This window comes from Neoarius graeffei, chromosome 24 (assembly GCF_027579695.1).
Source record: "Neoarius graeffei isolate fNeoGra1 chromosome 24, fNeoGra1.pri, whole genome shotgun sequence".
Classification (NCBI taxonomy): Eukaryota; Metazoa; Chordata; class Actinopteri; order Siluriformes; family Ariidae; genus Neoarius; species Neoarius graeffei.
The window spans coordinates 24,800,265-24,812,424 of NC_083592.1; the positions used below are offsets into that span (position 1 = coordinate 24,800,265).

Sequence of the window (12,160 nt, forward strand, 5' to 3'; positions counted from 1 at the left end):
AGAGTAATTAGACTATTAGATTAATTACAATCTAAACTGTTGGCTGCCCTCAAACAATCATCAACACCCCTCTCTCTCTCTCTCTCTCTCTGGCTGTCCTCAAACCATCATCAACACCCCCCTCCAGCCAGTACTCTCCAGCATTGTAGTCAAACCAATAACCCTCAAGTCAAGTTTATGTGATATTATACCCTTGCCAAGTCTACTATGAGTCCAAGTCAACTTAAGCTGAATCCATGTCGAGTCGTAAATGGGGGATCAAGTTTGATGTATTGCATAAAGTTGTAGCGTATTTCCAGGCTAATGTTTAACATATGCTCATATTGGCTAAATAAACATGTTCATATGTTTATTTAGCCAATTTACAATGCATCCAGCATTTAGGAAATGTCTCAAACTCAGCACAGCGTTGAACTTCAGGACATAGATGGAGAAGTCGTACATAAGTCCAAATCTCTCTCTCTCTCTCTCTCTCTCTCTCTCTCTCTCTCTCTCACACACACACACACACACACACACACACCAATTTTCTACAGTATATATGACGATTAGACCTCATTTGGAAAAGTGTGTAAATAATGTAGCCGCTTCTACGACTACGATGAAACCGAGGATCGAGGATGCAGTCGTCATAGCAACCTAGTTCGTCGCGGCACATTTATACAATAACCGCTAATTAAACCAGTGTGCAAATGGTGATGATTATGCACCATAACCTATATCAGAGAGATACCAATTTCCTATGTCTGTTCAAAACCACACACCATCTCAGGCCGTACCGCATCGTGTTTAGTGGTTTAGTATGCGGTTTGGACGAAGCCCCGCGCGCCCCGCCGCTCTTGACTCTCCCACGCCTTCTCGTGTCACTTCCGGTTCAGCACCACGGCTACTTCTCGCGTCTCAAATTCGCCTCCCACATCTGCCCTTCTCACATTAGGAATCCAACTTTTGCTAGCGATGAAGTAAATAGGCTATATATATATATTTTGCCTCCTTTTTGCGCTTTCGTTTCTTTTTGTCGTCTTTAGAAGCAGCCAAGGGAACAGGTCGAAGACGCGTCGGCAAACCGAGACGCGATAAATATGCTAAAAGACAGCTCTGCTACCCTGATTTCATCCCTTTCCTTATTTTGACATCGAACCCTTAAAGAAAATATTGAAGGCGGGTGTGTAAAAAGAGAGCTGGACGATTGTGCTAAAGTAGATCTGCATGCGATAGCTTCTGGATCAGGTGCCACCGGCGAGAAGAAGATGCAGCCTGCGAGCAAGCTCCTGAGTCTCACCCTGCTTGTTCTGATGGGAACAGAACTCACTCAAGTAGGTTTATAAACGCCATTTTCTTTCTCCCCATCCAACGAGCACAGGCTCATTCTTCTGACATGAAATAATCCACATCTGCCAATGCAAAACTCATAGTATAACTGGCTAGATGACGGTTGGTTTTTTGTTTGTTTGTTAATCTGCAGTAGTTATGATGATAAGCCTATTTCAAAACAGTAATTACTGGGGCACCTCCGCCTGTCACACCACACAGACATTTTACACATATACACTAAATATTTACATATTACAGAATGAACACAAAGGATGTCAGATTAACCTAGAGACACGAATCCTGTCTGTCGAAGTACATACTGGACATATTAACACACTGGACAGTGTGTGTGTGTGTGTGTGTGTGTGTACACGCGCGCGCAGAGTTATGGTAGCTTCATGGCGATTCTTTGCAGATGCACTCCTTTTTGTTTAAATTTGTTTAGGAGATGAACCCCCTTTTCTGAGTTAAGAGTGAAAGGACATTGCATGTTGAAAAATAGTGATGCATGTTGGAATAGTCTCTATTCACACAATATTAAACAATATGATCAATTATCCTCTTTCTTATATAAAGCAGTAAATCTTAACTGCCATGCCAGTGGGGCTGCACTTCCCTAGACTCCGAAGACTAAATTTGTGTCCCAGATTGCATTTTTTTTCTTTCACATAGACACTACCACACCATTGTTTCTCAGCTCGAAAGCACTCAAATATTTAATGATTGGTCCACAGTAAGTTACAGAGACATTGTAGGACATGGTTAGAGAGAAAATACACCAATGAACACATTTTTAGTGAAACATTAGCGTGGGACTTTGGAAAGGCAGACATTGTGGTGACATTTGAAGACTCATCTCCTGTAACCATTTGGACAATCATGTTTACCACATTTTCTTTAACGAGGAATAATTGACTGTCAATAAACAGTCAATAATAAATAGTTACAATAATAATAAATAGTTACAATTTACTACATTGTTATACCTTTTAGCCTATCAGACTATTAATTTCTTGGATCAGTATATTATTAACCGGTTTATTAATTTATAGAGAGGACTGAGTTAAACGTTAATTTTAGTTAATGTTTAGTGAAACATTAAGTTTGTTAAAAGGTAAATATTGATCATGGGCTGATCAAACATTAAGATCCCTGGTGTTGTATGGAGACAAACTATTACGAAACACTAATCAGCAGAGGTCACTAGTTTAAAAGGATTATGAACCTTGCACTGCCCTCTGTTGGCTAATTTATGTCTTATCACCCTGGAGAATTATCATTTGGTCATAAATGAGTATTTGTCAAAGACAGAGCATGGACAATTAAACACAATTAAAGCACACTGATAATTACAGCCATTTTTCCCTTTTTAATTATCTGTATCTTTGTCTTTTTGTTATTAGTCTGCTGCTAAGTTCATCTTTGCCTGTTAATGCCTGTGATCAGAATAAAGCAGATGTAGTCAGTGTGTGCAGCTTGTGAATTATTCACATCGTTTTACTACGAACACTGAAAAGGCAATGGTTCATATAAGGCAATGGCCTTATAGCATCAAAAACGATTTATTCATGCACATGTATTTTAACCATAATCTAAAACAAGCTGCTGTAGGTCCTACTATGTTTCAAAACGTTAAGAATATCACCTTGGATGTTAGAATTTATGTAATGCATGGAAAAATACACGTATAGTCAGAGAGACTCATGAATATTTAATAAGCTGCGCGGTGGGCGTGGACAGTGGACCAATGAGAAGCTCGGCTGAGTCTCTGCAGTTCTAGTTATTCGAACAGAGAAGGCGAACCGAGTGGACAGGCTTCAGCAAATACGAACAGCGAGCATCCCGCACAGCACCACCGGCTTTATAGTGAAAGGAAAGATCAGCGGGCATGTCTGGAGCGGCTCTGTCCTCAGCCGGGGCTCAAATGCACCACCATACTTTGATGGGCAACACTGGGTTGCAGATTCGTGCCGCGCCGGAGTGCGTATAATGAAGGATCTGGAGAGGAAGGAAGGCGCGCAAAGATGTCGTTGCCCTTGCTGAAGATCGGTGTTGTGCTCAGCACCATGGCCATGATCACTAACTGGATGTCGCAGACTCTGCCCTCGCTCGTGGGCCTGAACTCCACCAGGCTGATGGCGGCTCCGCCTGCGGGAGCGGACCGGAGCATGGCTGTGAGTTACTGAGCTTTACATCACGCTCCACACATCTGAGCGCAGGAGACTCATGCCTTACGATCACAAGACCATATGTGCAGAGGGAAGTGCTAATTACAGAAATACCCTGTTTGGAAACATGATTGGAATACCTAATTCAGTTAATTGTGATTTATTGAATGGATCAGTTTATTGGTTCCCCATTACATCATATATATATATATATATATATATATATATATATATATATATATATATATATATATATATGAAAGGCTGTCAAATACAGTTGCTTAATTTATCACTAGAGTAATTTTTATCACTGTTTTTCTTTCTTTGAATATATTTGACAAGTCACAATATTAGTGTTTTTGTTGTTGGTTGTTTTTTATGAATAAATTTTTTTAAATCTCCTCACCTACTATTTTGGTTGGATATTGTAACTTATGAGATCTCATTCTAGTTATGGTGTTTAAATTTGTAAGTACACCCATACAGAATTAAATAATCAAGAACAGACATGTTCAACATGTGAACTGTTAGAAAATCATGATGAGCTGGTTAATGAGCTGTTCTAATTTGCAATCCTCCTTGACAAAAATATAATTGGATTTCTTTTTCAAAAACAGGCAATATGGTTCTTGTAAATAGTGCCACCAAATGTGTCGGGCAAAATTACTTGGAGAGTACAATTGCTATTTTCTGCTTATTAGTGAATGAGAAAAAAATGAAGGGTGGAGAACTCCCTTTAAATGTCTGCCTAAATGCGCTATCCTTTCAAAAGTCAGCACAAATGTGCTTTTTCAAAGGAAGTTGATTTCCTTTACAGGTCAATTTAAATGGATTATTACTGGGTTACTCTAGCCATTTTTATTCCATTTTAGATTTAAGATTGCAGCTTCAAAGATATTTGAAACATAATTCCATTTAATAAACTCAATATTCAGTTATTAATCTGAATTTTAAAATGCTGAACTTTTGGTTTGATAAAATTCTCTTGTCATGGTAAATGGAATTATTGATAATTGTGTGTTGCTGAAATCCAGACGACTGTTTCACATGAAGATCATGAAAGGAATCTTTCAATCATAAAATTCTTTTTGAACAAAAAGTGACTATGGATTAACACATCATATGTGAAAACTCCTGAACCTGGCAGCTGTGAGCTGTATATGTGTGAGAGCCCTTCATTTGTACATGCAGTTCTCTGGGGAAAATGTGTTCAGCTTGTGTGAATGCATCATCAGTTGCACAAGCTCAGCATGATGACATAAGTGAAATGTCTTGCTGTGTTCTTTGTAGGAGGATAGATTAGTTCAGAGACACAGGAAAATGTAAAAATAATTAGGATTTGCAGGGAACCAAATGTACCTGGAGTATTGCTGTGTCCCCTTTTAAAGAAGTAAAATATCAGGATCAGACACAGATCCTCTAGTGTGACTCTGGAATCTCTCTCACTGACCTCGTCTGTCTGTCTGTTATCTGCTATGGCCAGGTGCTGCCTGCGAACCCTGAGGAGTCGTGGCAGGTGTACAGCTCAGCACAGGACAGTGAGGGCAGGTGTGTGTGCACCGTGGTGGCTCCTCAGCAGACCATGTGCTCGCGGGATGCCAGAACTAAGCAGCTGAGACAACTCCTTGAAAAAGTAACCTTTACATTCATAATCAATATAGCAAGCACACACACACACACTCAAGCATACACATATTAGATCTTCTTGCACAAATTTATCTCAGATGACCTTCTAGTACTTGCTTATTATGTAAAGCACTATAAATATTTTGATGAGAACCTCAGACTTGGCACTGCTCCCAGGTACAAAATGTTCCCCCAATGTTCATGGTCCTTGGTAATTTTCCCATTTCTTTCCATCATTCCACCAGGTACAGAACATGACCCAGTCAATCCAGACTTTGGATGAGAGGACACAGAAAGACCTGCAGTATGTCCATCGAATGGAGGTGCAACTGCGTGGCCTGGAGACTAAATTCAAGCAGGTGGAGGAGAACCACAAGCAAAATATTGCTAAGCAATACAAGGTATGGCAAGACAATGTGTTCACCCATCTATTCTTTCAGATTTATTGAATCCATTTTAGCCTGACAGATGTCTGCATTTTAACAGCCTTCAACCCTGCTTTAATTTGCTTTATTGCTAAATAACTTTAATTAATGTGCTTAAGATTAATTGGTTGGAAAAAAAATCAAGCAGGGACAGAAAATGTTTAGCTTCACCAGTTTCCTGGACCACAAATTTAAAATGTAGTCCTAATAATTAAACTGCATGAAAGGCCTGCTCATTTTTATTCAAATATCATCATAATCCTCAAACTTTGACCTTTAACATGTTGTTTATGTCTGCATGTACAGAGCATGTACAAATGTGGTATTTTAGTTACAGAATGAATTACTTATTTAAGTGTAGAATGAATTATGAAAGAAATATGTACTTCTCCTAAGAAGTCCTTTGTGTCCTCCATAGTGCCTTATGAATCTTTAATTAGACTTTAATCCTCTTTAAATATTAGTGTTATTTATAGCTTCGCTGGCTATGTTTGACGTAGTAATTATTTTAATTAATTACCACAGTCATTATCACAATTATTTGCACAGTTGCACAGCGATTCCTGTTGTGTCTATTTGCATGCTGCATCTTTCACCCATTTTTATGTTAATGTGTCATCTTGTGAATGCACCTGTATCTGGGTATAGTGTGTGTTTATGTTCCAGACAGGCTAGCGAGTTAGCTATTCAACAGTTTCTCATTTTCTTGCTTGCAGGGCTAAAATTATGAATTATGAATATCAAAGCTGCAGAGACTGAAGAGCAAGTTCAATCCCATTGTAATCCCGAGCTGGTCTACTGAACCTTTGCACCATTTAGTTTATTTTAAGCCAATAAGCACTTTTAAAGCTCCATGTTGCGCTCTTTCTGTGCATGCCATTGTAGAAGCATTCCATTACTAGATATTTATTTATGTTATGGTGAATTTCTTCCGTGTCTTTCCTCATTCAGGTTTGTTAATGCACATTTTGTTACCGGGGGAACAAAGTAACAAGTAAACAATGTTGTATGTGATGCACAGCATGTAATCACTTAAGACATTGCATTTTAAACATTGAAAAATAAAGGAGTTTTGCCAATTGTTCTTTGTGTACTGAGGAGTTGTTTTATGATTCTTTCGATATATCATATCCCACATCTGTGTTAGGCACACATTGCACTCAGGCTAGGCTAGACAGAGAGGGCATGTTAGGGCCAGATAGGTGTTTGGACAGGACGGTTGCACACATGCCTACTGAACCAAGCCTATTTTAACCTTACAGGCCATAAAAGCGAAAATGGAGGAACTTAGGCCAATGATACCAGTGTTGGAGGAATACAAGGCCGATGCAAAATTGGTATTGCAGTTTAAAGAGGAAGTCAAGAATCTGACGTCAGTGCTAAGCGAGCTGCAGGAGGAGATCGGAGCCTTTGACTACGAGGAGCTCCACAACAGGGTGTCAAATCTTGAGGAGAGGCTTCGTGCATGCATGCAAAAATTAGGTAGGCTGAGTTTGAGCACTAACATCAACACCCTCTCGCTAAACTCACTTTAGTCAGCTATATAATCTGTTGGGCTCACATTAGTCAAATATATTTGCACAGATCGATGTTACTGAGCTTTTAAACACACACAGATGCACAAACGCACGTTTCAGTATGCATGTAGAGAGCACATGCTAAGCAGGATACTTGCTGACTGTTAACATGGTGAAGATGGATTCAGATTAATACTAACAAGCCAAGTACATACAGGTAAGTTTAAATGCTTTTTGAACAGAATAGAAACAGTAGTTATAACGAATATGTAGCAAGCAAATACCATGATTGAGTAACATGGTGATGCAAAAGCTGTTGCCGTTCACTGCTAAATATAATACCTTTTGCCATGGGTACAATAGGATTTTAGGAGACATATAGCATTATTTAACATGTCATAAGTGTACAGGAGCTTAAATTTAAAAAAAGAGCTATTTTCATGATACGTGAATAACTTTGTCATCCTCGAGCTCAGGCAGTCTTTGAGATGATGGAGCCTTTTTTTGATACATAGCATGAACTGATGAGCATCAATCTGCCATAATGAATAAGTCAATGACTTCTAGATATATAACCTTAATGCAGCTGGGGGAGGATAGATCAGGTGGTGCTGTTAGACACAGACAGATCCTCCATTTCAGTAAACTGCTCTGGGAATATGGGATTCATTTAAAAGCAAATAGGACATTTTCACAGAAGTACAAAGAAAAAAAACAATGTCATAAATAAATAAAGGGCTCTGAGGACATAACCTTAATGCAGTTGAGGATGGATCACATAGTGCAGTAAGACATGGACAGATTCTCCAGTTAACACAAACTGTTCTGGGAATACAAAATTAATCTAAAAAAATAAATAGGAATTTTCCACAAAATTACAAAGAAAAAAGAATGGAAGAGGAATTCATCTTGTACAGTTTCCCCGGTGAAATATGGTGGTTAATGATATATTTCAGTTATATTCCATGGCCTGCAAAATCTTGAATGGGCTTCATGCTTATGTTTCCTTTTGGGTCAAAAGCTACATCAAGCGGTAAAGATAATCATTTAGAAATAGAAGCAGGATTTAAAGAGTGACAGATTATTGCCCTTGGTATAGTACATCCTGCCTGCAGGAACTGGTCATGGGTCATTATGTTAAAGAAAGGATAATCGTTGCCTGTTCTCTTAAAACTAAAGCCTGAGGTATGACCTTAATGCATAACTCTCTCTCTCTCTCTCTCTCTCTGTCTCTCTCTCACACACACACACACACACACACACACACACACACACACACACACACACACACACACACACACACAGAGTCTATCTATCTATCTATCTATCTATCTATCTATCTATCTATCTATCTATCTATCTATCTATCTATCTATCTATCTATCTACAGTGGCCTCCATGATTATTGGCACCCCTTGTGAAAATTAATAAAAAGGGTTAGGAAAAAAATCCACCTTTTAGTGTAGTAGCTTCATCTCACACTGAAAAAAAAGAGAAAAATACAACCTTTAATTGAAATGCATTTATTCAGAGAAAAGAAATATCTCATCAAGAAATACTCATTTTCAACAAAAACACATGTGCCACTATTATTTTGTACTTTGTACAACCTCCCTTTGCCAGTAAAACAGCATCGAGTCTTCTCCTATAACATTCTATAAGGTTGGAGACAGAGCAGGACATCTGAGACCATTCCTCTTTATACAGTCTCTCCAGATCATCCAAGATCCTCAGCCCTCTCTTGTGCTTTTTCCTCTTCAGCTCACCAACTCCACAGGTTTTCAGTGGGGTTCAAGTCAGGGGACTGAGATGGCCATGGCAGAAGCTTTATTCCTGTGGTCAGTGAACCATTTTTGTGTTGTCAGGAGCAGCGAGCCAGTCAAGATACAGGAAATCTATCAACAATTCTACATCAGGCTGACCTTTGACACTGCCCACAAAATGGCAATTTGGCTGTACCCTTAAGTGAGCGGGAATACAAAAGAATTTTGAAGCACTGCTTTACGCAACATGGTGTAACAATACAGGGTAGTCAAAATACATTTGTGCAAAATGTGTAATATTTCTAGCCTCTGTTTATTTTTCACTGCGGGTACCCTTTGACATCCTCCTCACTGGATGTGGGGACAAAATAAACTTGAGTCCTCTTCCAGGCCAGTTTCTATCAGTTCCAGTTGGTATCCACTTTTTTATTATTGCCCTAACAGTAGAAATGGACATTTTCAGGTGAGGAGGTCTTTTTTTATTTTTATAACCATTCTCTGACTTATGAAGGTCAACACACTTCTCCTTATTTGGTTTATGTGTTTCTTAACTTTCCCATGTTGATGGATGACTAAAGGACTTTGGCTTCTGTGTCACCTCATATTTGTACCCCAGTTAATCAGGAATTCATGGATTTCAGCTTGAAAGTTCCTACACGCTCCAAGCAACTTAAAACTGTACAATTTAAATGGGAAACATGCTTCAGCTACACTATAGTCTTCACTATAATTTCCAGGAGTGCCAGTTTTCATAATTTCCAGGGGTTCTATAATTTCCAGGGTTTCCAGGGGTGCCAGTGGCACGTGTTTTTGTTGGAAACAATTATTTCTTGATGAGGGATTTGTTTTTCTCTGAATAGATGTGTTTCAATTAAAGGTTGGATTTTTTTTTTCATTGTGAGATGAAGCGATTTCACCAAAAGTTCTATTTTTTTTCTAAACCTCTTTACTAATCTTTACAAGGGGTGCCAATAATCATGGAGGACGTGTGTGTGTGTGTGTGTGTGTGTGTGTGTGTGTGTGTGTGTGTGTGTGTGTGTGTGTATAAATAAAAGTTAACACAAGACCAAGACCTATTTACTAAATTGCTTGCAGTAATATTATTTGCACTCTTAAAGGGTTCTTTAGTTATCTGTCTATGGGGTCCCTTAAAGTTCCCAAACAACAGATGGGTTCCCATTTAGAAGCTAGACCTATTAATCAACCAAAGAACTATTGTAGTAATAGTGTAGGTAAGAAATAATGCCCCTTTTCATTTTTTGTTTAATTTTTTAAATTTTATTCCTGAACAGTTAAGCTCCTTCAAGGTACAGTGTACCTGTCTGACCTATATAGTATATAAATGAGTGATTTTTACAGAGAAGTATTATTCAATCTAAAAAAAGGACATGACCTCAATCTTGTTTATAGCACGTTACAGAATAATTACATCGACATGTTCACTGATGAAGTGTTGTATCTTTTGACCTACGATACTAATGGGTTGTATTCAGTTGGACGCACTCTGAAATCTTAGCAAAATGATGGTCATAATTCTCTTTTGTAGTACATAAGCCTATTAGCCAACAGGCACATCAGATGCCTTGCAGCCATCACCCATCTGTGATGAATATCCAACCAATATATATCAAATTTGTATTTCTATAGAGGATTGTTTAAAAATGGGTCATGTTTGCAAAAGTAACTCCTTCCATCCTCCTTAGATTATAGGATTACAATGGTGAATAATAGCAGATTACTGGTACACATTGTATAGTGAATTGTTTTACACTATTTGATACTGTATGCTACATTACATTACATCAGTGTGTGAAAAAAAGGAATTTTAAGCAGACTGTCACAGGACAAACAAGTTTGAAATGTTGTCTGTCCATCCAAATTTCAGCCTGTCTCAGTGATGGGCCAAAAGCTGGGAACAATGCAGCCAGGGGTCCGGGGCCCGCCTTAGGTCCCCGGAAGCTGACGGGCTTTAGATGCTTGGAGATGGCTTTTCAGCTATTTCCAGGCACATTTTTGTGATCTTCAAAGGCCAAATTACACTAGACATTAGTTGCTAATTGCACTACAAATCAAATATAATTTACAAGAAAATGTCAGACGATTCAAGTAAAATGTGCTTCAAGTTATGCCCAAGAAAACAGTAGCACACACAGGTCAATTCCATGTCTAGAAAAAAGTATGGGGGCCAAGGATGTTCCAGTTGGTTACAACTTACTGGTACTCAGATATAGGCACTATAATAACACTCACAAAACATTATGTCAACAATGACTGTTTTTTTATACTATGTTTATAATAAGTCTATAAGAAATTTAGTAATGAACAATACAACTGTTCTTACATCATAGAGTTAAAATTTTGAGTACGAGATTCCAAGTAACTTTGTAACAAAATTATTTTAAAAATGACTCAGAACTATACATGGTGATATCATTTGGCATTCAGACTAAAATCTTCTGGACTAGAACTTAGAAAATAGAAGAAAATAAAAACTATATAAATCATAATATATGCATAATATAAATCTACATCCTCCAAAGCATATGACTATGACTGTCATTCTTATTATGAATGAAAAAAGGCACATAATAATAACAACATCATAACCATTGATTGGCAGTTTGGCTCTTAATATAATATTGTGCTGCAAAGTTTCATGTAAACTGAACTCTTCATCAGCTGACTGGATCAGTCAAATAGTGTCAACCTTAAAACACTAATTCAAAAGCATCATGCAGTAAAAACAACTGTGAATACTGAGTGTATTACTATTGTCTTATTTAGTGTGCCACTTGGGGAGAGGGAGGTGCCTGTAAAGTTTGGCAGGGCTAGGACCTTCGGTGGCTGAGTTATGAATTTTTAAATCCCCGCACATGAAAATAGCATGAGCCCTGGCTCCAACCAAAGTTTTCCATAAGTCGTACTCACTCCTGATGGCGGATTGAGCCATGCCTGGGCTTGTTTGAAAGGTCTTGGGGAGAGAGATGTACCTGTAAAATTTGGCTGGGCTGGGCCATTTGTTGGCTGAGTTATGAATTTTTAAAGGCTGGCTTGAACCAGGGGTTTTGATGCGCAGCACTCGCACGATGGTTTCGGGGGCGAATAACAGGCCGAGGTGGGGTCGTAGTGGGTTGTGCATGAACTGGTTTGAGAGGGCTCAGAGAATGGGAGGTGCCTGTAAATTTTGACAGGGCTAGGACCTTCGGTGGCCGAGTTATGAATTTTTAAATCCCCGCACGTGAGAGCGGCTGGAGCAAGGGCTCATGCTAAAGTTTTCCATGAGCCGTGCTTGCTGCTGACGTCGGATCAGGCCTGTGCCTGGGCTCATTTGAAAGGTCTCACCGAGA

General features: G+C 38.8%; 1 protein-coding gene across 2 annotated transcripts in view; it reads left to right on the plus strand.

The window, feature by feature from the left end:
• Positions 1-885: 885 nt before the first annotated feature.
• Positions 886-12,160, plus strand: part of olfm1a (olfactomedin 1a) — a 28,179-nt gene continuing 16,904 nt past the window's right edge. The window contains exons 1-4 of one of the 2 annotated variants that reach the window (XM_060906925.1): positions 886-1,316; positions 4,966-5,115; positions 5,354-5,509; positions 6,796-7,015. In XM_060906925.1, coding sequence (XP_060762908.1) covers positions 1,251-1,316; positions 4,966-5,115; positions 5,354-5,509; positions 6,796-7,015 — 592 coding nt within the window. In that variant the 5' untranslated portion in view covers positions 886-1,250. Of the gene's footprint in view, positions 1,317-3,112; positions 3,489-4,965; positions 5,116-5,353; positions 5,510-6,795; positions 7,016-12,160 lie in introns of those variants that run through there. The other variant, XM_060906924.1, reaches the window with a different exon arrangement.